General features: G+C 51.6%; 1 protein-coding gene across 1 annotated transcript; it reads left to right on the top strand.

Moving 5' to 3' along the window:
* Positions 1-2,570: 2,570 nt before the first annotated feature.
* GBX1 (gastrulation brain homeobox 1) lies at positions 2,571-22,777 on the top strand. Its single transcript, XM_061166501.1, has 3 exons — positions 2,571-2,732; positions 2,768-3,358; positions 22,227-22,777. Exons 1-3 carry the CDS (start codon positions 2,627-2,629, stop codon positions 22,775-22,777), a joined length of 1,248 nt encoding a protein of 415 aa, XP_061022484.1. The 5' UTR covers positions 2,571-2,626.
* The last annotated feature ends 1,429 nt before the right edge of the window (positions 22,778-24,206 follow it).

The following is a 24,206-nucleotide window of genomic DNA, read 5'->3' as shown; positions in this document are numbered from 1 at the left end:
ACCAAATACAGTATCTCACAAACACACGCCACAGCAGAGCCACACAAAGCCCCGGAGGTCTCACGTGCCTTCTTGCAGAGTTGGTGGCCCACTGAGACTTGTTGGCAACAAGCTTCAAGCCTGTGACAGCTTGAGCAGAGAATTCCACTTTACAGAGTGCAGTTCTGGGCAGTGCATTCTTGGCTTGAACTAGATGACCCACCTCTTCAAGATCAGAGGGTCTTTAACCTTGAATCCTTGACAACACATGATCCATTTCATCCCATCAAAAAGTGACAGACTTATTAAAGTGGCCCTTTACTGGGAGGACTAGAGGGGGGGTGGCTAGTCAGGGAGGAGACTTCAATATATATATTTTTGAACTTTAGGAATTTTGTGTTTGGTGGTTTTCTTACATATACAAAAGGTAAATGTAGTTACTTTAAAAAAAAAAAAAGGCTCTTCCTTCATGCTCTACTTGTTTGGTGGTATTAACGCTCATACAGCTTCAATTTCAGTGATTGTAGCCCAAAAGTTGTAATTTTTCAAGTCAATAAGCCTCTATTATCTACCCAACACTGTAAAGTCATCACCCCAAGTACTGACCTCTCACTTTTTAATACACTTGTGAAGTCTGGTCTTCCACATGGTACTCGGTTAATTTTACAAAGGGTTCTGAATACTTTTAGGAGGATGGGAAAGGATTATCGTTGTACTGTAGTAGTGATTGGTGTTCGCAGACTTGAGCTAAGGCACCTCTTCTTTCTCCATGGCGACATCGTCCCTCCAGACTTGATCTTTGAGAAGTTTCAAGACAGAGCCCGAGACAGATCAGGACTGTGTGGAAACCACACCCTTCTCCCTCCACCTCTCTGATGCACTGCCAGTCAAGCATAACAAAAGAAAGTCCCACCCTCTTCTGTCCCTCTTTGGTGGCGTGCCTTTGAGGGTAGGGACTTGAATACATCAGCCTGACATGAGCCAACACAACACTCCCAATGTGAATAAAGTTTCCTGATATCCGGAGTTCCCACCTGCCTTGCCTTCTCTCCGAAGGCTGTGACTCCGGTGTGGGTTTTCCTCCTCACTGGAACCAGATAACTTTATTTAGACTGCATCTTCCTGAACTGGCTTGCTTCTGCTACTGTGAATTTCAGCTTGCTTGGCTCTCCCTGGCCCCACCTGAATAACAGTGAGCAGATGACCTTCATTTAGTTAGCCAGGCTTGCTCTTCTCGGGTCACTTTTCTTCTGGTGACTTTCCTGACTTAAGTCTTTCTTGCCCACTGACCTGAGGCTGCTATCCAGCAGCAGAGCCCGGTGACTTTTGCCTCTAGACTGACGACTCTACTTCTGGAAATCTGGATGAAGCGGGGGAGGGTAAAAGGCGCGCCATTCCCCTGTCTGAGAAGGGGGGGAGGTGAGCAGAGTCATCTGCAATTAGCGGATAATTAGCGCCGCTGACCCTTGGGGCTCATCAGCGCTCCCGGGGCCAGCCCCCAGCAATCAGCCAGGGCAGGTCGAGAGTGTCAGGCCCGGGAATGAATAGGGCTCATCAGCGGCGCGGGAGTCGGGGAGCCAATCAGGAAAATTAATAGCGGAAGGAGGGAGAGCGAGCAAGCGAGGGAAACCCGGACGGACGGACAGACAGACAAGAGAGACCGATGTAGGCGAGAAATGAGGGGGCAAATAGAATAAGGCGGATGGGATAGGGAGTGAGAAACAGAAGCCATCAAATAGGAATTGGGATAGAAAGGAGGGCGGGAAAGGAGACAGCGGGAGGGAGGGAAAGGACGAAACGGGTGGGAAAGATGGAGGGAGCAGGGCGAGAGGAACGGTGAGTACTTGGCACAGTGTGGGCCCTGGAGGAATTCGCCCACGGAGGCCAGGGTGAGTGACCCGGGGAGTCCGCGACGGAGGTGGAGTGAGGAGGAGCCAGTGACGAGGCGGACCGCCGGGGGCGAGGGTGAACCGGGTCTCCCGAGGACGAAAAGGACCGACCCCCCACCGAGATGAGCGGTCCAGAGCCGCGGGACCGCGGAGGAGCGCGCCCCCTACCGTCCGCGCCTCGCCGCCCGAGGGGGCTCCCACCGCGTGGTCCGCCCCCGGGGACTCGGGAGGGGGCGTCCAGGGGCGGGTGGCAGGCCAGGCTGGGGGACTGGCCCTGAGTCCGACGGAGGGTGGCGGCCCGGACCGGGGCAGGGGCGGGGGCTCTCCGATCGCGCGCTCGCCCCCGCCCCCACGCCCTCGCCGCACCCGCCGCCCAGCGCTGGGTCCGCGCGGGGGCCCTCCTCCCGGTCCGTGCCGGGAGCCAAGTGGGCAGAGCCGGGGTGGGTGGGGGGCGGGCCGGAGGGAGGCACCGGTCCCGCCGCTGCCGCTGCCTCCTCGGCGGCCGCAAACTTTCACAAAGCGGCATGTCCGGCCTCATCAATCTCCATTAATAATAGTTGGTTGGGCTGCGGGGGGCGGGCGGGGGTCCCGGGCCGGCCGGCCGGCCGGGCCGCTGGGAACGGGCTCTGCGGAGGGAGCGGGAGCCCGGGCGCGGCGGCTGCGGGCGGAGGGAGGAAGTGAAGCGTAATTTGAGGAAGATGGATGAGTCCGGAGGGCGACACCCCCAGCCCGCCCGCCTGCCCGCCCCCTCCCTCCTTATGAGCGAGAGGAGCGCGGCGCCGGAGCCACACTGCGCCGAGCCCGCGCCCCGCCGCCACCTCGGCCCGGGAGCCAGGCAGCCAGCCCGGCGTGCCCGCGCGGGGCGCCCGAGCCGCGGGGGCGCACGGCGGCGCCGGGAGGGGAGCGCCCCGGGACGGCCGCGGCTCCGGGCACCATGCAGCGAGCCGGCGGCGGGGGCGCCCCTGGGGGCAGCGGCGGGGGAGGCGGCGGCGGCGGCGGCGGCGGCGGCGGGGGCGGCCCGGGCACCGCCTTCTCCATCGACTCCCTGATCGGGCCGCCGCCTCCGCGCTCCGGCCACTTGCTGTACACGGGCTACCCCATGTTCATGCCCTACCGGCCCCTCGTGCTGCCGCAGGCGTTGGCCCCCGCGCCGCTGCCCGCCGGCCTCCCGCCTCTCGCCCCTCTTGCCTCCTTCGCCGGCCGCCTGACCAACACCTTCTGCGCGGGGCTGGGCCAGGCCGTGCCCTCGATGGTGGCGCTGACCACCGCGCTGCCCAGCTTCGCGGAGCCGCCCGACGCCTTCTACGGGCCCCCGGAGCTCGCCGCCGCCGCCGCCGCCGCCACTGCTGCCCGAAACCACCCCGAGCCGGGCGGCCGACGCCCGGAGGGCGGGCTGGACGCTGAAGAGCCGCTGCCCGCCCGGGAGAAAGTGGCAGAACCCCCAGCGCCCCCGCCTGCGCACTTCTCCGAGACTTTCCCAAGTCTGCCGGGTAAGTGCCCGGGGCCGACAGGGGCGCCGGGCGGGAGGCTGGTCCCCCTGAAGTACGAGGCGGCAGCCTGTTCTCGGAGCCCCGGCACCTGCTCCGAGCCCCCGGAGTCCCAGAGCCCCAGATGCGCCGCCGTTGTGCGGAGCCATCTCCAGGTCCCAGATCCGCCGCCCACTCTGCCTCCAGAGAGCCTGCAGCCTCGGCCCGAGACTCGCCGGTGCTCCCCGCCAGACTAGAGGCTTGCCTCCCGGCGGTCTAGTCCTCCGGCCCCGGCTCCCGCGGCTGCTTGCAGAACCTCTTGCTCCTCTGCTGGAAATAGAGAAGCTGCAAGTGTGGGATTCCTGGGGACACCAGCCAGAACCCCGGGTGAGGAGGCAGTGGGCAGGTGTCAGTTCAGTAAGGGTTTCTGCGGAGACGGTGGTATTGACTTCCAGCGGGCCCTGGGAACGCAGGGGCGAAGGGAGCGTCTTAAAGTGGTGCTGATGGTGGGGGGAACCTGTGTGTCTCTTGGGTGTGGAGGTCGCTTCTGAACTGGCGGATTTACAGCCAAGCCTTGGAGAATCAAGCGAGGGCCTAGCACTGCGGACTGAGGTGGTCTGGGAGGCTGAGAGACTTGCTGAAGGCAGGGCTGAGTGGGGTGTGGCCCCAAGGCCTGGGAGTCCAGAATCCAGCTAAGATCCTGGAACCAGTGAGATTCAGCTAAGAGATCGTTCAGGGATCTCTGACCTCCATAGGAGAATCACCTCTCTGGACAGGCGAGGTGTATTCAAACAACCCTGTTTCGAATCAGTCCAAACAGGCTTCCCTGTTGACCTTTAACCCCTAGAAGCTGGAAACGCTTTCACTCTCCAGAGGCAGATTCAGGTGTGCTGAGACCCACAGCTTATGCAGTTTGGTGGGTGGGCCCTATATAAGGAAAACAGGGACTGCTTGCAAGTGTGGTGTTCCTGAAGCTTCAAGTTCTTTAACATCAGGATGAACCTGCCTCTGCTTAACCATTCATCACATCCAGTTTAGCAGGTGGAAGGGACCCAGGAGGCCTGGGGGAGGACTCTAGTGGAGACAAGGAAAGCCAGGAGCCCCTTTGTCCTTCACCAGGAGAGAGCTGTTCCTGGGGACAGGTTCCTGGGTCCTTTTTCGGAGTTGTCCAAAGGGCCAGTACTTCTTCCAGACCCCAAGGGCTGCCTCTAGAGTCTGTCTTCCTCTTCTTTCTCCCTTTAGCCCTGGGTGTGTTCTGGCTCTGGGGTCCTCAGCCGCTGGTTCTTTGTACCTGGTTGGACCAGGAGGAACCAGTGACTGAAATCTAGGCAGCATCTCCTGGGAAGGATCCAGAGGAAAGGATAGAGGAGCAGCTGGAACGTGGGAGGAGATGTCCACAAGATAAGGAGGTGGGGGTGGGGAGGAGCCACAGGAGGACAGGAGGAGGAAAGGATCAGTGGGGTGTTGGATAGGGGAGTCCTGAGACAGAAAGGAGAGCCAGGGGGGCATTGGGGGGGGTGTGAAGCCGTTTGGAGGCAGTAGGAGAAGCAGACACCTGAGGAACAGATGAGCAGAGGGGAAGGGGAGAGGAAGACATCCCAGTGGAGGAGAGCAGGGGGGTGGAATATCCCCAGAGCATGGGAGAACAAGCAACTCGTCCTGCTCTTCAGGTTCCCCCCACTTCTTGTTTTGACCCATCTGTGTAGTGGGGCCTCTTTTCTGAAGCAGGTAGAATATTGGCAGTAACACCAGGCATGGAGGTGGGGAAAAGCAGAAGGAAAGAACAGAAGAGAAACACAGGAGTAGAATAGAGGACTCACAAATGGACTGTATACCCAGATTATCCAAAGGGACCATGAGCAAGGAGAGAGCTGTCTATTGGAGGAGACATGTGCAAGGGGATTCTAGTGCTGGCTCCGTGAAAAGGGGGAGCAGCATTTCTGGACCAGAAGCGTGTGTGTATGTGCAAGAGTTCTGTCCTGAGAGGACTGGAAAGGAGCTAAATAAATATACTAGTAGGAAAGAGGGGAACGTTTCAACTCTAGGAGTAATTTTTTTTAAAGGTTTGTCAGTATTGAGAGTTTTAAGACATGAATTTGTATACAGAACGAGGAAGAAAAGAGCTTCATCACTTGAAGAGACAAGGAATTTCTTTGCTAAGAAGGATGGGAAGAAGACCTCCCAGAGGAAGAATTCTGAGAGGTGCTGGAGCGAAGGTCATCCCCCCATTAGGAAGAGAGGCTCAGAAAGGGGCTCAGTGGAGCTTCTGGGGCTGAGCAGGAAGACGAGATTCGGATGGAACATTCACAGTTAATGAGTGGGAGGGCTGCTTCTCCCTCTTGGTGCAAATTCTCCAGACTTGTCTTCACCTTGCTACTCACGCCACTCACGTCCACCTTCCCAGTCTTGATTTTTTTTTTCCCCAACAGAGTTGAGAAAAGAAAAAAGCAATTCCAGAAATATTAGATGTAAAATCAGTTTGAGGAGTGATGACACATGGCCCATGCTGAAAGTGGTGGGAAAACGAACACTCCACTTGGCAAATTGTATTAGAGTATTTAGTACGAAGTAAAAGAGTTCTTAGAGTGAATAATGGAGTTGGAACCTCATTACAGAAGATTTTGGAGAAGGGATGGCATCTTTAAAATGACGGAGGAGGAATCGCTATTCTACTGTGAATGGGTAACGTGAGTCTGAAGTTATTAATTTACATTTGTCTAGTGTCTTACAATTACTATCCATTTTAATGAAATTACAGTGAAGATTGGCCAATTTGGAGGATGATGAGTGAAGTTCTTTTTGTTGGGAATTAGAAGGACTATTTCTAAAAATTTTGCTGAGAGTTGAGACAGTGCCCTACTAGAATTGATGAGGAATAAAGCAGAACTTTATTATGATATGATGGCAGGGTAGAAGCTATATTAGCAGGCAAAGAGAAATTCCGTGTACAGAAATAATGGGGGTAGAAAAGATTTGAAAATGGTACCCTGAAAGTAAGTCTAAGTTTGGAGTATGGGAGCAGTCAGTGTGAATAATGGGAGAGATGTCTTAATAGGAGTGATAGAATTTTGAACTAGCAGGGAAGATTTAAAAGTATGAATCAACAGAAGCACCCAGAGCAGTGCCATCTAGCAAGTCATTTATGTAATTAAAATAATTTTCTTAGCCACATTCAAATAGTAAAATGAAACAGGCGAAATTAATTTTTATAATTTATTTAACCCAGCATGTCCAAAATATTATTTCAGCATTATTCAATATAAAAAAATTTAATGAGATGTTTGATATCCTCTTTTCACGCTGTCTCTGAAATCCAGTGTGTGTTTCACACATTCAGGACACCTCAAGTTCAAACTAGCCACGTTTCACATGGTCTGCAGCCTCATGTGGACCATAGCTGACATATCAAATCTGGAGAATTGTAAGAACGGTCCTGGAAAGGGATGAGGGGAAAGGAGCTTTGAACCAGGTGTGTAGTGAAGTTGTTGATGTGTTAGGAATATGGAGGTAAGAGAGCAGTTGGCCCCAAAAGACATGAAGAGAGAGAGTTCTGCCTTGAGTGGGGCAGGCAGAGATGATCTTGCGTGTGAAAGGTGTGTGAGCTCTGACCGAGTTATCGAAGGTGACTTGAGAATGTGGAGCTCACACACGTCACAGAGAGGATGGGGGAAGCAGATGCTGCGTGCTAGGGAATGATGAAAAGAGCTGTCCGTTCGGGAAAAATCAGGAGAAAACTTTGATTTGGAGGTGTTTCAGAGCAGTGATTCATTCAGGGGGAAAAGGGCTGAATTGCCTGAAAGCAAATAGTAAAGGGATGGTGGATACTCTGTATGTGACTGTTGGTCGACGATGCAAATAGAGTGAGAGATTGTTATGAAAGATAATGCCACTGCTGAGCGTGGAGAGGAAAAGAACACTTGCAGATGAGATGGTATGGAAAAGAAAGTGTGGTGGGGCTAACCTGGGAGGGAGATGGCAGGGTAGCCAGCATTCTCTTCTAAAACTAAACAGAAAAAAGATTTGCTAATTTCTGAATAGAGACTGGCAATAATAATGGAAACCGTGCAAGGAGTCTAGCATGATATCTGAGTGCTGACTGAGGTCAGCCAAGCACCTGGCCGTAGCCAGGGAGCGCTGAAGACGACCCATCAGTTAATTTCTGAACAGGTATCCATTATGACTGTCGGAATATATTTACTCATGAGAGAAAAAAAACGGGGAAGAATGATGTGACATGGGATCAGAGACTTCTGTTAGAAACAGGAGGGAGATTTTTCTTGGGAGTGATGGAGAGCATGTTTTCCTAGAAATTTTGAGAAAGAGTGTACAGAGAAAGGGACTGCTCCATTGACGTCTACAGAAAGGCACGTGTTGTATTAACTTCGCGTGAGTGACAATGGACATTTATTTAGGAGTGACACAGGGGTTCGGGTCTCAACTTTGTCAGTCATTAGCTCTGCAACTTCAGCAAGCCTCTGAGTTCAATCCAGGAAATATTTGTTGTGTGACTACTGTGGCCTTAGTTTTAAGACTAAGCATGCATGTATGCATGCTAAGTCTCTTCAGTCATGTCTGACTCTTTGCGACCCCATGGGCTGTAGCCTGCCAGGCTTCTCCGTCCGTGGGATTCTCCAGGCAAGAATACTGGAGTGGGTTGCCACTTCCTTCTCCAGTCGAGCTTCCCGACCCAGGGACTGAACCCGGGTCTCCTGCGGCTCCTGCATGCAGGCGGATTCTTTATTGCTGAGCCACCAGGGAAGGAAGCCCTTAAGACGCTATGTTTATCGCTCAGTCATGTTGGACTCTGCGACCCCATGGGTTTAGCCCCCAGGCTCCTCTGTCCATGGAATTTTCCAGGCAAAAATACCGGAGTGAGTTGCTGTTTCCTCCTCCAGGGGATCTTCCCAACCCAGAGATGGAACCCGGGTCTCCTGCATTGCAGGCAGATGCTTTACCCTCTGGGCCACCAGGGAAGCCACTGAAGACCCTATAGGAGATTCAAAATCTTATCACTTCTCTGGGCTTCAGTTTCCTCACCTGTGATGTGAAAGTTTTAGTTCAGATGATTTTTAACATTCCTTTCAGCTTTATAGAACTAAAAGCTTGGTTTTCTAGCCCCAAAACTTAAAGCCAGACTGTTAACATGGACTCCATGGACCCCTTGTGAGGAAATATGTTAATTATGGATGTGGAAAACAATTTTTGTCTACATTTCTACCAACTTCTCACTAAAATTTGGCATGTTCTGTGATTATGAAGGTAGGCCAGAAACTATCGCAGGGTTCACAGTACCTGAGATTTCTGTCACCAGTAGAGATCACAGACATTTTCATACAAATTAACAATTTTGGGAGATATCTTGTTGTTTAATGAACTGATGAAGAAATGTAAATGGTTATATCTCAGATGCATTTTAAATATTTGATAACTGTATTTTATATAATTGTTCCCTAATGTAATCCTATGTGTTTTATGTTATGCACCTAAAAGCGCTGTTCTGAGAAGGGGCTCACAGGCTGTTTCAGGCTGCCACCTTTGATTGACCCTGGGTGAGAGAGAGAGTGTTACTGGGAGGATTGGAATGGATATTGACGATATTGAGGTTAGGGTTAGGGTTAGGATATTGAGATACCTCATGCCTCAGTGAAGGCAGCACGTGGGAGGGTTGGAAGACAGAGGGGTCTCTGCTGTTATCTGGGGAACTGGAGATTCTAGGAGTGAAAGTCGCTCAGTCGTGTCCGAATCTTTGCGACCCCATGGACTATGCAGTCCCTGGAATTCTCCAGGCCAGAATACTGGAGGGGTCTCCTTTCCCTTCTCCAGGGGATCTTCCCGACCCAGGGAGAGAACCCAGGTCTCCCTCATTGCAGGCAGATTCTTTACCAGCTGAGCCACAAGGGAAGCCCAAGAAGACTGGAGTGGGTAGCTGACCCCTTCTTCAGGGGATTTTCCCGTCCTAGGAATCGAACTGGGGTCTCCCATAATGCAGGCAGATTCTTTACCAACTGAGCTATCAGGGAAGCCTAGATTCTAGAAGGTTGGGACATAATTCTTATACTCAGCACCATGGGCTTGAATAGTCTATACTAGGACTAGTAGGGGAGAGGCAATAATTGGGATGAGGCGGGGCAAATGATTTAACTGGAAAGGAGGAGGAAGGAACGTAATACTCTGAGCAAAGTATTTGCATTAAGGGTAGTGTTTGAGTGAGAAGCTACAGGCAAAGATTTTTGCCTTGGAAATAACAGAGAAAGAAGGATCTTTGCGGTGAAACGGATTGAAAGTTAGGAAGCAGCAATGATACAAGTAGTGGGGTAGATGTACAAAAAAGAGAGGTGCTTAAAGAGGAACAGTGAGAAGAAAAGAACTCCCTGGGAGAGAAGTTTTCCCCAGAGGGAATGGTTGGGGGGTGGGCGGCGGTAACCCTGCCTCTGAACCAAGGAACAGTGGAGAGCGCCCTCTTCAGGTGGTGGTGGCCCTGCTGCCGCGGTGATACAGGAGGTCTGGGTTAGGAGCGGGAGAGGAGAGGGTGGGGTTTTTCACTAGTGACAGGAATCATTCTTGGAGTTACAGCTTAGCGTCACGTGGAAGAAGTTTTGAAGCGCTAATTGGGAGAGTGAGAGGGAAAAGAGAAGCTTGAATTGGTGTGACAGAAGAGTGACCCTCACAGGTGAATTCAGTTGAGGTCGGAAGAGAAAGCACAGCAAGGCAGGTCGTCAGGAGGCAGTGGCTTCCCTCCCTTCCCATCACGGAAGGGAAGGGAACACTCTTCCAGAGATGAGAGGAGGTGTCTTATTAGAAGGAAAGGCAGGGTGGTGCCAAGACTAACAGAGACCAGGGTTGTGCGGAGAAAGCACTTCGTGAAAATGAGGGGGGGTGGAATCTGGAAACTCCTTCTGAGCGGGGGTCAGTGGGAGATGGATTCCTTGACTGAGAGTTATGATAGGTTTTGTTCAGTCACTCAGTTGTGTCTGACTCTTTGCAACCCCATGGGCTGCAGCACGCCAGGCCTCCCTGTCCTTCACTGTCTCCCGGAGTTTGCCCAATCTCCTGTCCATCGAGTCGGTGATGCCATCCAACCATCTCATCCTCTGTCGTCCCCTTCTCCTCTTGCCTTCAATCTTTTCCCCGCATCAGGGTCTTTTCCAATGAGTCAGCTCTTTGCATCAGGTGGCCAAAGTGTTGGAGCTTCAGGTATTAAAGTAGAAGTCTTGGATAAGCTGGAACTCTGTACTGAGAGCAATGGGAAGAGAAGTGATGCAGGCGTTCCAGGAGGGAGGGAGATGAAATTACCCCGAGACTGGAGGTGAGAAGCAGTTTGTGTTGGCATGCGTGCGTGCTCAGTCAGTAAGTCATGCCCAACGCTTTGTGACCCCGTGGACTCTAGCCCACCAGGTTCCCCTATCCAGGGGATTTCTCAGGCCAGAATACTAGAGTGGGTTGCCCTGCCCTCCCCCAGGGGATCTTCCCGACCCAGGGATGGAACCCTCTTCTCCCTCTGCCCCGGCACTGGCAGGTGGATTCTTCACCACTGAGCCACCTGGAAAGCCCTGGGTTGTGCTGGAATGGATGACAACTATCCTATAAATTTTGCACAGGTCCTGGGAGTGTGTAACAGAGTGGTCTTGGCCAAACCATGCCTCTGTGTGTCCCAGCTTCCCCATCAGTAAAGTTAGAGGTTTGAATTAGGTGACCTCTAAGATCACTCCAGCTTGACAGTTCTGTTATCTGTAAGGATACCCTTATTAGTGAATTGTTCCCTTTAAAAAAAGAAAAAAAAAGCCACCACAAAAAAAATGCAAGGGGTCAGTGGCGGGGCGGCAGATTCTATTTCTCAGTGCTGAGTTGTCGTGGTCACTGTCAAGGAGGCAGCGCCCAGATACCCACATCTCAGGATGGAATCAGGGCTGGGCTCTAGGGTGGAAAAGGCTCCATCATCTGTGACCAGGGGTGTGTTGGCTGAGTGGTGACCACGGACAGCCGTCATACGGGATGAGAGAACCCTTGATAAAAGGTGGGGTAGATCTTATCTGGACCAGAAACATCAGAGATCAGTTGTGACCGACCGGATGTCGTGAGGAAGGAAAAAGTGCCCCCGGTGAGTGGGAAACAGAAAGCTGCACTGTGCGCTCAGTCCCTGGTCCCCTGTACTATTTCCCCATCAGGATTCTTAAAAGATAATTTCTGTTTATTTGTTTTTGGGCTGCGCTGGGTCCTTGTTGCCGCGCCCCGGCTTCCTCTGTTTGCAGTGCACAGGCTTCTCACCTCAGTGACGTCTCTCGTTGGGGCATGTGGGCTCTAGAGTGCTCGAGTTTCAGTAGTTGTGACTCTGGGGCTCTGGGGCACAGGCTCAGTAGTTGTGGCTCATGGGCTTAGGTGCCCCGTGGCATGTGGGTTCTTCGTTCCTAGACCAGCGATCGGACCCGTGTCCGCCGCACTGACAGGCAGGTTCTTAACCGCTGGACCATCGGGGATGTCCCTGGTGCAGGATTTATGGCAGGGTGACAGTGGGCTTCAGTCTGTTTCATTCATTGACAACAGAGACCGTGTGGCCTGGAGGAACAGACACAGGTTTTGGATACCGATCTCAATCGCTTCTCGGCCTTTTGGCTAAGGTCAAGTGGATACCAATCTCAGCACTACCTCTTTTGTGACCTACGGCAGAATACTAACCTCTGCAGTCTCCATTGTCTCACCAGTAAAATGAAGGGCAGCAATGCTTACCTCATAGATTTGAAGATTAAGTGAGAAGCAGTTTGTCGAGCCTCCTAAAGTAATAGGTGGGCAAGAAATTATCGGTATTGTCCACATGCTAGAAATGGATGGGGAGCTTTCCTGGGGATTAAGTTGTGAAAGGCATCTTTACTAGAAACGATGATGGGTGACACTCTCTGAACTGAAAAGGACAAATATTTCTCGGAGTGATGGTAAAATAGCCTTGTATTCCGAGGACTTAGTTTATATGGGGCATGCCTGGAGAGAACACTGCATGCACCTAATACAGGTAGATTTCAGATTTTGTCTTTGGCTCTTTCTCCCTCTTTTAGTTTCTTACATGTTGGTGAGAAACTCTAGTGTAGACACCTCGTGGACACGGCTGCCCAAAGCCTTTCTGCTGTGTCCGGGGGAGCCTGTTCTTCTTTTCTCTCCGTTAAAACAAACGTAAACCAAAAGCAGCAAACAGATAAACAAAACACTTTTTTCTTCATCACAGTCCCTGTTCCCTCATATGTCTGATCTCAGCTTAGTGTTAGGAGCACAGCTATTGGATTAAAATAATTCACGCTGGATGGATTAAGGAGGGTTTTTGAAAGTCCGAATAACTTTCAAACTTGTGAAATTTTAGGTGTCACTATTTTGAGTAATTTGAGGGATGACCTGGGTATCTTTTGGGGGAAATTATTTTGGATGGGAGAGGTATGGGAGTGAGTCAGGGGGCTTCCTTTCCCTGGAGTCATGTGATTCCTGTCACTTTTAGGTACAGTGGTGCTGTAGTCAGAGCTCTTCGTGACAACTGTTGCTCAGTTACGTCCAATTCTTTGCGATCCCATGGACTGCAGCACGCCAGGCTTCCCTGTCCTTCACTGTCTCCCAGAGTTTGCTCAAACTCATGTCCATCAACTCTATGATGCCATCCAAAGATGTCATCCTCTGTAGCCCCCTTCTCCTCCTCCCCTGAATCTTTCTCAGCATCAGGGTCTTTTCCAATGAGTCAGCTCTTTTCATCAGGTGGCCAAAGTATTGAAACTTCAGCTTCAGCATCAGTCCTCCCAATGAATATTCAGGGCATTTCCCTAATTAAACTAAAATGGACATTTATTGATTCACGTGGATCCAAAAATGCAAGCCATGTTGTTGGGTCTTTTTGTCTTACTCTCGGTCTGGCTCCTCTCTCTGCCTTTGCCTCCTTTTCTCCTGATGAGTGGGAAGGAAGGGCACAAATACAAGTGGCCCTAAATTCTTATAATCCCAGGCCAGGACCCCAGTGGAGCGAAGCACATGTGAAGCCCTAAGAAGACCAATTCACTAGCTTGAGTCAAGTCCCCAGGAGATGGGAATGTATGGGTTGGCCAGCTCCAGGTCACTGTCCTCGTGATTGGGAAGGTGGAGAAATGTAACTGACATCCCCACTCTCCTGGGCAGTTGATGGAGAGCAGCGGCCAGAGAAGGAGGTGCCATGAGTGAACAGGAGGGGCAAGCAGAAAGGAAGGAAAGCATGTTCCTTAAACTCCCTTTCAGTATCGGGGAGGAAAGCCACAGTGAAAGTCCCGAGTGCCACAGCTGAGACCCAAGGCAACCAAATGAATAAGTCAACATTTGGGGAGAGAAAACTGTTTCCATCAGCGGGCAGTATTGTTCTTTAAGTGAGAAAATACATTTATAAATAAAAGAAATAGTGACTGGTAAGGTGGTATCATACAAACCAGTAATGATGGAAAAAGCAAACAGGAGAAAGATCAGGTGGGAATTTTGTCTTGGGAATGAGGGGGAAATGGCCTGTTATAGGACAAAGGTGAGATTCGGGGAGTGAGGCCTCTCCTGCGGCGATTTTAAGGATCTTCTCCAAGAATGCTAAGGGAAGATGTTGAGGATGGGGTGATAAGTGGTCCTGATAAGGACCAGGTCTAAACCTAAACTGGCTTTGATAGGAAGGCTGTGGATTTGATGAAGCATCTGGGGAGGACTTCTGCTCCAAGTGGAGGGAGGAAGACAGGTTACTGGGAAGAGTAGGAAGAGCTGATTGGAGACTTAGGAGAGCAGGGTTCTGGATCAGCTCTGTCCCTAGTGGTGTGACTGGGAAATCATTTAATCTTTCTGAAATTCATTTTTTTTTTCCACCTGAAAATAAGGTGCCTAACCTCCCATTACTGCCATACTAGGTCAGTGCTACTTCAGTGAGTTGCTTGAAGATGACAATACTAAGTGTGAAATTGCTTGGGAAGGTTAAAGGTCATGCAAGGGTGCTCTTGGCAATGACCACATTCAGTTCAGTTCAGTTGCTCAGTTGTGTCCAAATCTTTGTGACCCCATGGACTGCAGCACACCAGGCTTCCCTGTCCATCACCAACTCCTGGAGCATACTCACACTCGTCCATCAGGTCGGTGATGCCATCCAACCATCTCATCCTCTGTCGTCCCCTTCTCCTCTTGCCTTCAATCTTTCCCAGCATCAGGGTCTTTTCCAATGAGTGGCATTAGCATGCTCTGAAAGGAGCTCCAAGCTTGGGGTGGACGGGCGGTGGTGGGGAAGTCTCTGTGACCTTGTCAAGAAGGTGGGAGGGGCTCTGGACCGCAGTGACACAGAGGAAGTTCTCATGTGGATTTGGAGTAAAGGATGCTGAAGAGTCACAGGGAGAGTGGAGAGAGAGGAAGTGAATATTTCTTATTTTACCTAAAAGTACAGCAAGGAGTAGCAGCATAGCAGGGCATGAAATTAGCGAGGATGAATGAAGGACACATTGAAAGCAAGCCATGAAGGATGGGAGAAAGTACCATCTCCAAAAAGAGAAATAATTACAAACTGGGTGTGATGGTAAAATGAAGGTGGTGCACACATGCCTCTTTTGGGAGATAACCTGGATTTCTCCCACCTTTTGACCCCACCCTTTTGTATTCAGGAAGCTGGGTAGTTGTCCAGAGAGGGGTTTGGGGCATGTGAGGGTTGTTTAGTCGATAAGTCGTGTCCAACTCTGTGTGACTCCAGGGACTGTAGCCTGGAGCCAGGCTCTTCTGTCAATGGGATTCTCCAGGCAAGAATACTGGAGTGGATTGCTGTGCCCTCCTCCAGGGGATCTTCCCGAGTCAGGGATCAAACCTGCATCTCCTGCATTAGCAGGCGGATTCTTTACTGCTAAGCCACCAGGGAAGACCCGCCTGTGAAGGTCGTTGTTCTTTAAATGGAGGGAAGAGAAGCCAGAACCAAGTGTAGTGGGCAAGAGGCTTCTCAGCAAATAACGCCTTGGTTGTATGTCAGCTGGACCAGAGCAGGCCGGGTGAGGGCTGGACGGTGCAGAAGCTCTGTGGGTTCCTGTGGCCGGGGGTCTAAGGTGCTTCTGCATCCTGGGGGGTCTTCTGCCCCATGACACGGGCCCATCATCCTTGCTGATCTTGGCCACAGTGGACTCCTCTCTAGGTGGTATGAGCCTGGTGCTGTTTGTTCTTCCTTCTGGAGAACACCTACCACAGAGTCTCTGGCCCCAAGTTAGGGCTTCTCGTCCTCTCCCAAGGAAGACTCGTTGCAAGGGTGCCCCTGAAGCCTGAGCGCTGCTCTCTGCAGAGGGACCATGCCCTTGGAGTGGACCCTACAAGTAATCTTGGTTCACACCTTGTGATTTCTGCTTTTCAGGACAATAGCATCTACCAGGAGGACTTGATGTTTCCTAATAACAAGCTGCCCCACTGCCATTTCCCCTGGATAGATAAACAAAGGCTTTTCACAGACTCTAGACCTGCCCATAGGGAACAAGCTGAAAACAGTGTACTCTTTTAAAAACTTTTTATTTTCTGTTGGGTAGAGTTGGTTTACAATGTTGTGTTAGCTTCAGGTGGACAGCAAAGTGATTTAGTTATCCGTTCAGTTCAGTCGCTCCATCATGTCAGACTCTGTGACTCCATGGACTGCAGCACGCCAGGCTTCCCTGTCTTTCACTATCTCCCAGAGCTTGTTCAGACTCATATCCATTGAGTTGGTGATGCCATCCAACCATCTCATCCTCTGTCGTCCCCTTCTCCTCCTGCCTTCAATCTTTTCCAGCATCAGGGTCTTTTCCAAGGAGTCAGCTCTTCGCATCAGGTGGCCAAAGTATTGGAGCTTCAGCATCAGTCTGTCCAATTCTGTTAGGATTGATTGGTTTGATCTCCTAACAGTCCAAGGGACTCTCAAGAGTCTTCTCCAACACCACAGTTTAAAAGCATCAATTCTTCGGCACTCAGCTTTCTTTATAGTCCAACTCTCACATCCATAAGTGACTACTGGAAAAACCACAGCTTTGACTAGATGGACATTTGTCAGCAAAGTAATGTCTCTACTTTTTAATATGGTGCGTAGGTTGGTAGCCTTTCTTCCAAGGAGGAAGCGTCTTTTAATTTCATGGCTGCAATCACCATCTGCAGTGATTTTGGAGCCCAAGAAAGTAAAGTCTCTCACTGTTTCCATTGTTTTCCCATCTATTTGCCATGAAGTGATGGGACCAGATACCGTGACCTTAGTTTTCTGAATGTTGAATTTTTAGCCAACTTTTCACTCTCCTCTTTCACTTTCATCAAGAAGCTCTTTAGTTCTTTGCTTTCTGCCATAAGCGTGGTGTCATCTGCATACCTGAGGTTATTGATATTTCTCCCAGCAATCTTGATTCCAGCTTGTGCTTCATCCAGCCTGGCATTTCACATGATGTACTGTGCATATAAGTTAAATAAGCAGGGTGACAGTATACAGCCTTGATGTACTCCTTTCCCGATTTGGAACCAGTCTGTTTTTCCATGTCCAGTTCCATGTCCAAATTTAGTTATACATATACATAAATCTTCTTCCCTGCTGGCTCAGCTGGTAAAGAATCTGCCTGCAACGCAGGAGACCTGGGTTCGATCCCTGGGTTCGGAAGATCCCCTGGAGAAGTGCTACCCACCCCAGTATTCTGGCTTAGAGAATTCCATGGACTGTAGAGTCCACGGGGTCGCAGAGTTGGACACGACTGAGCTATTTTCACTTCACTTCACATACATAAATATATTCTTTTAAAGATTCTTTTCTCATATAGATAATTAGGGTATTGAGTAAAGCTCCCTGGCTATGCAGTAGGTCTTTATTGATTATCTATTTTACACATAGATCAATGTTCTCCTATATAACCAAGAATGTCACTTTTAATCCCAAAGGACAGACCCTTTCTGTTTGGCCATCCTACCTAGCACAGCCAAATTGTTCCCAATGAAACACTTTTCCTTCTGCCAAAAATTTTCTCACCAAGATCATTATTTCCCATGTAAGATTTTCAACGATGTTTTATTGATCAAATTTTTTTGTTCACATTAGCCAGCTATCATCTGCAGTTAGAAATTTACTTTTACTTTTATGGACATTTTATCCACCAGGTCCAATTATTCTAAATCAAAATTTGTAAATTTTATCAACAAGATGTGCTTCTGTCAGGTTTTAGTCAAAACCATTTTTCTATGTGCAATTTTTGTTTTGAGTATGCTTACTATTTAGTATGTGTTATGAATTTGATAAAAGAGTTTGCATTAATTTTTTAGCTAATTCATGAGAAAATCGTAAGGCTGTTTCAGGATTGCTATGTTGTAAAGGATAGGACTGCTCTATTGTTCAGCCAGTCCTTCAGAATATATTTCCGGTCACTTTGGGTCTTAAGAGTTTTAAAGTGCTGGTGGAGCAAAGAACAAATGGCCAGGCTCCAAATCCATCAGTGTTTAAGGTGGAGAAATCTAGCATCTGTTGCATTTTTCTTTTTTTTGGAAGGCTTTTAACTCTCTCCCCCTGAAACTTCCGATTTTTTTTTCTATTTTCTCCCTAAACTTTTCAGCCCTTTCAGTTTCTCTGACTGATCATGATTCTTCTGCCCCGCCTCCCCCAGCCTCACTCCCTGTCCCAGACCCTCTCCTCTGAGAGCTAGCTGTATTTTCCCTTCTCTGTTGCTTTCTTCTATGTCCCTGCCCCCATCTCCTTCCAAGAGCTGCTTATCAGACCCCTCAGTGTCACGATTATAAAGGCTCAGAGAGAAACTCTTCACACACGCCCCCCCCCCCCCCCCCCCACCATGCAGAATCCCGCCAGGATCAAGTAACCAAGAGAGGTTGTGAACCTGTGCTTCCTATATGGCTTTAAAAGCAGCGCTGGGGGTGGCCTGCTCATTCGGGCTCAGCTTTCACGGAATCTGTGTGAAGACAGAGGGATGGATGATGTGATCTCAGGAGGGCCCTGCCAGATTGGGAACCTGGGAACCTCATCTCAGTCATCATCAATTTAGATTTATTGGACACCCCCTGGGTGCTTGGAGCTGTGCTAAATGATTTTATTCTTCAAGCCCTGAATCCTAGTTTCTGCCTTTTTGTAGCAGCTGGTTAAAGTAGTGTAGTACTGGGCTGGGTTTTAACAAGCTTTAACAAGCTTTTCTTTCTGTTATTGTTTACTGCAAACCATGTTTTAAAAATTAGAAATTAAAAGTTAGAGGATTAAGTAATGATGTTGGGGGTTGTCCGTGATTTCCTTTAGCATACGATCCTGTCGGTTCCCACCGCACACGGATTCCTCTCCAGTGACTGAGATCAGAGGGCCTAGGGCTTCCCTTATGACTCAGCTGGTAAAGAATCTGCCTGCAGTGTGGGAGACCTGGGTTTTATCCCTGAGTTGGGAAGATCTCCTGGAGAAGGGAAAGGCTACCCACTCCAGTATTCTGGCCTGGAGAAGTCCATGGGGTCGCAAAGAGTCGGACACAGCTGAGCGACTTTCACTTTTCACTTTCACTGGAAAGTGGGGAGAATGATATTTATGGAGAGGATGTCTTATGTCCAGAGCTGGGCTGGAGAAACAGGGTTGTAGGGAATATTTTAGGAGAGGCTTGAGAAAGAAGGGATAGAGAGGGAGAATCAAAAAGTGCTCCGGAGTAGTTTCTTTCTTTCAGTCAACAAATACTTATCCAGGATTTCCCTGGTGGGCCGGTGATCAAGACTCTGTGCTCCCAGTTCAGAGCGCTTGGGTTTGATCCCCAGTCAAGGAACTAGATCCCTCATGTCACAACTAAGACCTGGTGCAGCCAAATAAAAATAAATTTAAAAGGTAGGTATTTTTTCAGTGCCTACTCTGTGCAGCTAACTTTCTAGATGCTGAGAATATAGCAGTGAAATATATATATATATATATATATATATATATATATATATATATATATATATATAAATCTCTACCTTCCTGGAAAGTGAAAGTGAAAGTCACATAGTTGTGTCTGACTCTTTGCAACCCCATGGACTATTTTCCAGACCAGAATACTGGAGTGGGTAGCCTTTCCCTTCTCCACGGGATCCTCCCAACCCAGGGATTGAACCCAGGGCTCCCGCATTGCGGGCAGATTCGTTCCCAGCTGAGCCACCAGGGAAGCCCAAGAATACTGGAGTGGGTAGCCTATCTGTTCACCAGGGGATCTTCCCGACCCAGGAATTGAACCTGGGTCTCCTGCGGGTGTCCTGCATTGCAGGTGGATTCTTTACCAGCTGAGCTACTAGGGAAGCCCACCTTCATGGAACTTATATTTTAGTAGGAAGAAACAACCAGTAAAAATAAATGAATAAAGTTGGTTACGTATACCATAGCAACAAGTAAAGCAGAGAATGGAGATGGGAAGCGTAGGGAGTTTTAATTTTAAAAAGGAAGATCAGGTAAGGTTTCACTGATAAAGACCTGAAGGGACTTTGAATCTAGGTGAAGAATGTAGTATTCCAAACAGAATAACCCAGGGGAAGGGCAGGGGACGGCGTGGGAGGGGCAGAGCAGGAGAAAACGTTGATGAACTAGCAAGAGAGGAGGGTGACTCGGGCTAGTTGGACCCAGAGGAGGTGATGAGAGGTCAGTTGAGCAGTGGCTCTACTGAGATTTGCTGGCGGGCTGGGCAAGGTGGCGGGAGGGAAGGTCTGGTCTGAATACCAGGGGTTGGGGGTGGGAGTTAGCACTACCTGAGATGGGAAGGGAGGGGGGTTCAGACTAGGAAGAGCTGACTTGGGAGAAGGTCCAAGAGTACAGTTTGGGACACCGGACGTTACACTTGCGTTCTGGGGAGGTGGGGATGGCCTGGGGAAGGGCCCTTAATGACATGAAAAGGGGACCCAGGGATATGAATCTTGCAGAAATTAAACCGATTTTGGATCGGGATGAGGTCAGGGAGAAAGCCCGGGGTGCTGGGAGGTGAGCCCCAAGGGGCAGGTCACTGGTGGGCACAAGGTGGATGAAGTTGGGTGGGCTGTCAGAGAACCAAGCCCACCTTCGAGGGGAGCAGCAAGGCCTGAGTGAGGCTGTCAGGGGGTGTACCACGTGGGCTTTGAGATGGTCGGATGAAGCAAGAAGCCCTCCAGGAAGAGACAGGGCCTGGGCCTGACAGCACCGCCCGAGGAGGGGTGGAAACGCGGACTGGGGTGCGGGGGTGGTGAGCTGGCCGGGGCTGGATCATGGCCTCTAAGAAGAATGTAAAAGCGGTTCCTGAGCAAAAGGAACAGGTGCGGATGGCATCCGTTCAGGACAGCTCTGGGGACGGGAAGGGAACTGAAAGTAAGCGGGCAGGTGCGGGGGCGCAGGCGGATGGCAGAAGTCAGAGAGCCGCCCCCCCCCCCCCCCCCCGCCCCGTGGGGAGCGTGGAGATGCTCCAGCCTCACGCATGCGCGCGCGTGCACAAGGCCCCGTCTAGGAAGCATTTCGCGGGGTCATCTTCTCGACCTCGGAGTGTGCGCGCGACACACGTGGTGATGTGCACGCATGCGCCCCTGCCTGTACACCGCGAGCTCCACGGGTGAGGGGCTGACTGTTCAGTTGACGGGTTAATCTGTCTTCTTCCCCTTCTCCTTTCTACCGGTTGGTTTTCTTTTTGGCTTTTTGTGGTTCCCCTGTTGCTTGGTCCTTTGGGCAGAAAACAAGGGGTTTTGTAAAACTCTAAAAAACACTTGTCATGCCTTATCTGCGGTTCCGACAAAAAAGTCGCTATGATGCGACCAACGGTGGAATTAAACTTTAGAATTATGTATGGGTTAAAATGTTTATATGCCTGTGATTACAGTTAACCAGCAGCCTACTGAGTCAGAATCTCTTCTTTCCCGTTTTTCTCTCTGTATTTCCTCCGCTGCACTTCTGTTTCTTCCTCCGCCTCCCATGTTGCCCCCGGTTCTCAGCTCACGCTGAGCTCAGGGTCCCCAGGATTCTGAACTTGGGCAGAAAGCAGCTGTTGGCGCTTCTCACCGGCTTGGCTGGGAAAGAGGGGAGGTGGGAGAGAGATGGCATCTTTTTTTCCTTCCTTTTTTTTGAGATGGCATGTTTTAAAAAGGGTCCTGGGGGAGCTGAGTGATCGGAAGAAAAACCTGGCCTTCGAGAAGGTGGTGTGTGTGGTGGGAGGGCTCCCCGGTCGGGACTGGATGGTCCGGTTATGGAGAATTGGGGAGGTGGGGATACAGACACCTGCTGACTCTTGGGTCCTTGGGTAACACTTCCTGGATCCCAGTTTGGGGCAGGAGGGAGTCACATGACCCCGAAGTTTCCATCTGGAGAGGAGATGCTAAGATTCCCAGCTCCAGGAAAGAGGGAGGGAAGGGGGACAGGCTAGAGGGGCTCGCATGGCTCTTCCCACGAGGCCTCGTGAGCAGTCCCGGGGGGAGAACACAGGTGGCCTCCTCTCTGTCCTGCAAAAGTGAATCCTGCATTCTCACTCTCGCCTGTAGTGACTGAAAGGATACTGAGCCCGGCTCCAGCTGTTTCATCACTATGAGCAGCTGCAGGCTCTGGGCTTGGAGGGGCTGTCCATGAGTGGGGAGCCCTTCACTGGGGTCTAGAGAAAGCCGGGGAGGTAGCAGGTAGGAAAACGAGGTTGAGGGGTAGGGGCTGAGGCATCTGAGTTCTGGGAATGGGGCCCTCTTGATGGATGCCTCCCCCACGTTGCCCGAGTGAAGTCTGTGCTGGTTAATACCTTTCTTCCTGTCTCTCTGTCTCCCCAAACCTCTTCCCACTCTGCCCTGCCTGTGTCCCCTCCCCTCCTGTCTCATCCCCTCCACGTCTATCTCTCCTCCGGCCGGCACACTGTCCATGCCTGGCCCTGGTTCCATGTGCTGCCTCCAACCCATCTGCCTTCTCCTCGCCTCCCCAATCCCACCCCAACCCCACCCTGTTGGCCCCCACTCCCCGCAGCAGAGGGGAAGGTGTACAGCTCCGATGAGGAAAAGCTGGAGGCACCCGCAGGAGACCCAGCAGGCAGCGAGCAGGAGGAAGAGGGCTCGGGTGCGGACAGTGAGGAGGACAGCTTCCTGGACAGTTCTGCCGGGGGCCCTGGGGCCCTCCTGGGACCTAAACCGAAGCTGAAGGGCGGCCTGGGGACCACAGCGGAGGAGGGGGCGCCCTCAACGGGAGTCCCGGCCCCCGGGGGCAAGAGCCGGAGGCGCCGCACGGCCTTCACCAGCGAGCAGCTCCTGGAGCTGGAGAAGGAATTCCACTGCAAGAAGTACCTCTCGCTGACCGAGCGCTCCCAGATCGCACATGCCCTGAAGCTCAGCGAGGTGCAGGTCAAGATCTGGTTTCAGAACCGGCGGGCCAAGTGGAAGCGCATCAAAGCTGGGAACGTGAGCAGCCGCTCTGGGGAGCCTGTGAGAAACCCCAAGATAGTGGTCCCCATCCCCGTGCACGTCAACAGGTTTGCCGTGAGGAGCCAGCACCAACAGATGGAGCAGGGGGCCCGGCCCTGAGGGGCCCCCGGGGGGCCTGGGGAGGCACGGGTCTGCGCGGACACTGGGCTGGGCTCTGGGGGCCACAGGCCCCCGCCGTGGTCCTGCCCGCGGATGGGGCTCCCGTCAGCAATTGGCACGGCTCTGGGGGGCCCTCCTGGCAACCTGAGATGTGGACCCTTTCTGGGTCCTGGGCCATACCAGAGGCCCCAGGCCTTGACTTCAGGGGTTCTCGCTATTGAGGAGCTGCTAGGACTAAAAGGGGGCTCCTCGGGCCTGCAGGGTCCCCATTCCCTCAACTGATGCCCTAGAATTGTTTCTGAGGGGCGGGAGGAAGCCTGGGTGAGACCTGCCAAGCTGGTCACGGCTCCTTATTTATTTTGTGTAAAGTTTGTATATATGGAGCTCTCTGCCTCGGTCTGTGTCTTCCAGAGGGACTGGGGAGGTCGTGTGTCTCCTCCAGCCTCAGTTTAACCTCCCAGCCCCAGGGCGGGCACCGCCTTGCCTGTCTACAGCGCAGGATGTGCAAAGAAACAAAAGTTGGAACTCTCGCTGGCCCCTTTAGGTACCCGTCAGCACTCAGCATCTCCCCCACGTAACCTACCTCTGCTTCTGTCCTTTCCCGCTGCACTCACTGCCCACTGTTCCCGCCTCCAGGTCTCACGATCTTAACAGGCACCACTGCTGCTTCTGACTTCAGGGTAGAGGACTCACTTGCTTTTGAATTGAGAGGAAGTGAACCTGGGCTACAGCCCAGGTTCTCAAGGCGGGTGCGTGCAGGTGGTGTCTGACTAGGTGGAGGCCATGAGTCCTGTGAGGGCCCGGGGCAGGCCAGGGGCTCACCCTCGTCACCCGGGAGCCCAACCATCATAAATCGTCTTCTGTGCAGAGGACACGGCAGCTCAGGCCATGTCTGCTGCTCTCTGACATTTCAGACATTGAGGGCCTGGAGCGGAAGACCCACATTCAGTCCTCTGTGCTTACAGCGCTGATGGTGGTCTCCCCTCCCACCCACTTTGCCTCGTTTGTGAAGCCTGGGACCCCAGATCCTCTTGTTTGAGAGGGCCCACTAGAGTACAGGAGGCGGGAAGGTGTGTCTGGTGGTTCTGGGAGGGTGTGTGCTGTGGGGGAAGCTACAGAGACAGGAGTTAAAGGCTTCGGGGTGGAGATTCTTCTAGCAAATTAAGGAACAGCATCCGCGGTGGACAAAGGAGACAGACGTGAGGCTTCAGGGACACCCGCAGGGCACAGGGTAGACCAGGAGGGAACGAGACACGCTGAAGCTGTCGGCCGCTTCCCCGCTTTCGCGAGACGGGTTGCCGCCCTGTACCCAGAGAAACCGGGTGAAGCTGCTGTCACGGTTAACAGGCCCGCCTGGGAAGAAACAGGACCTGCTCTCTTCCTGAGCCGCTGAGATTAAAAGGCTCTGAGGGAGGCAGGTGAGCAAGGG

The sequence above is a fragment of the Dama dama genome, chromosome 18 (genome assembly GCF_033118175.1).
Source record: "Dama dama isolate Ldn47 chromosome 18, ASM3311817v1, whole genome shotgun sequence".
Lineage (NCBI taxonomy): Eukaryota > Metazoa > Chordata > Mammalia > Artiodactyla > Cervidae > Dama > Dama dama.
This window is presented reverse-complemented; position numbering and strand designations above follow the sequence as displayed.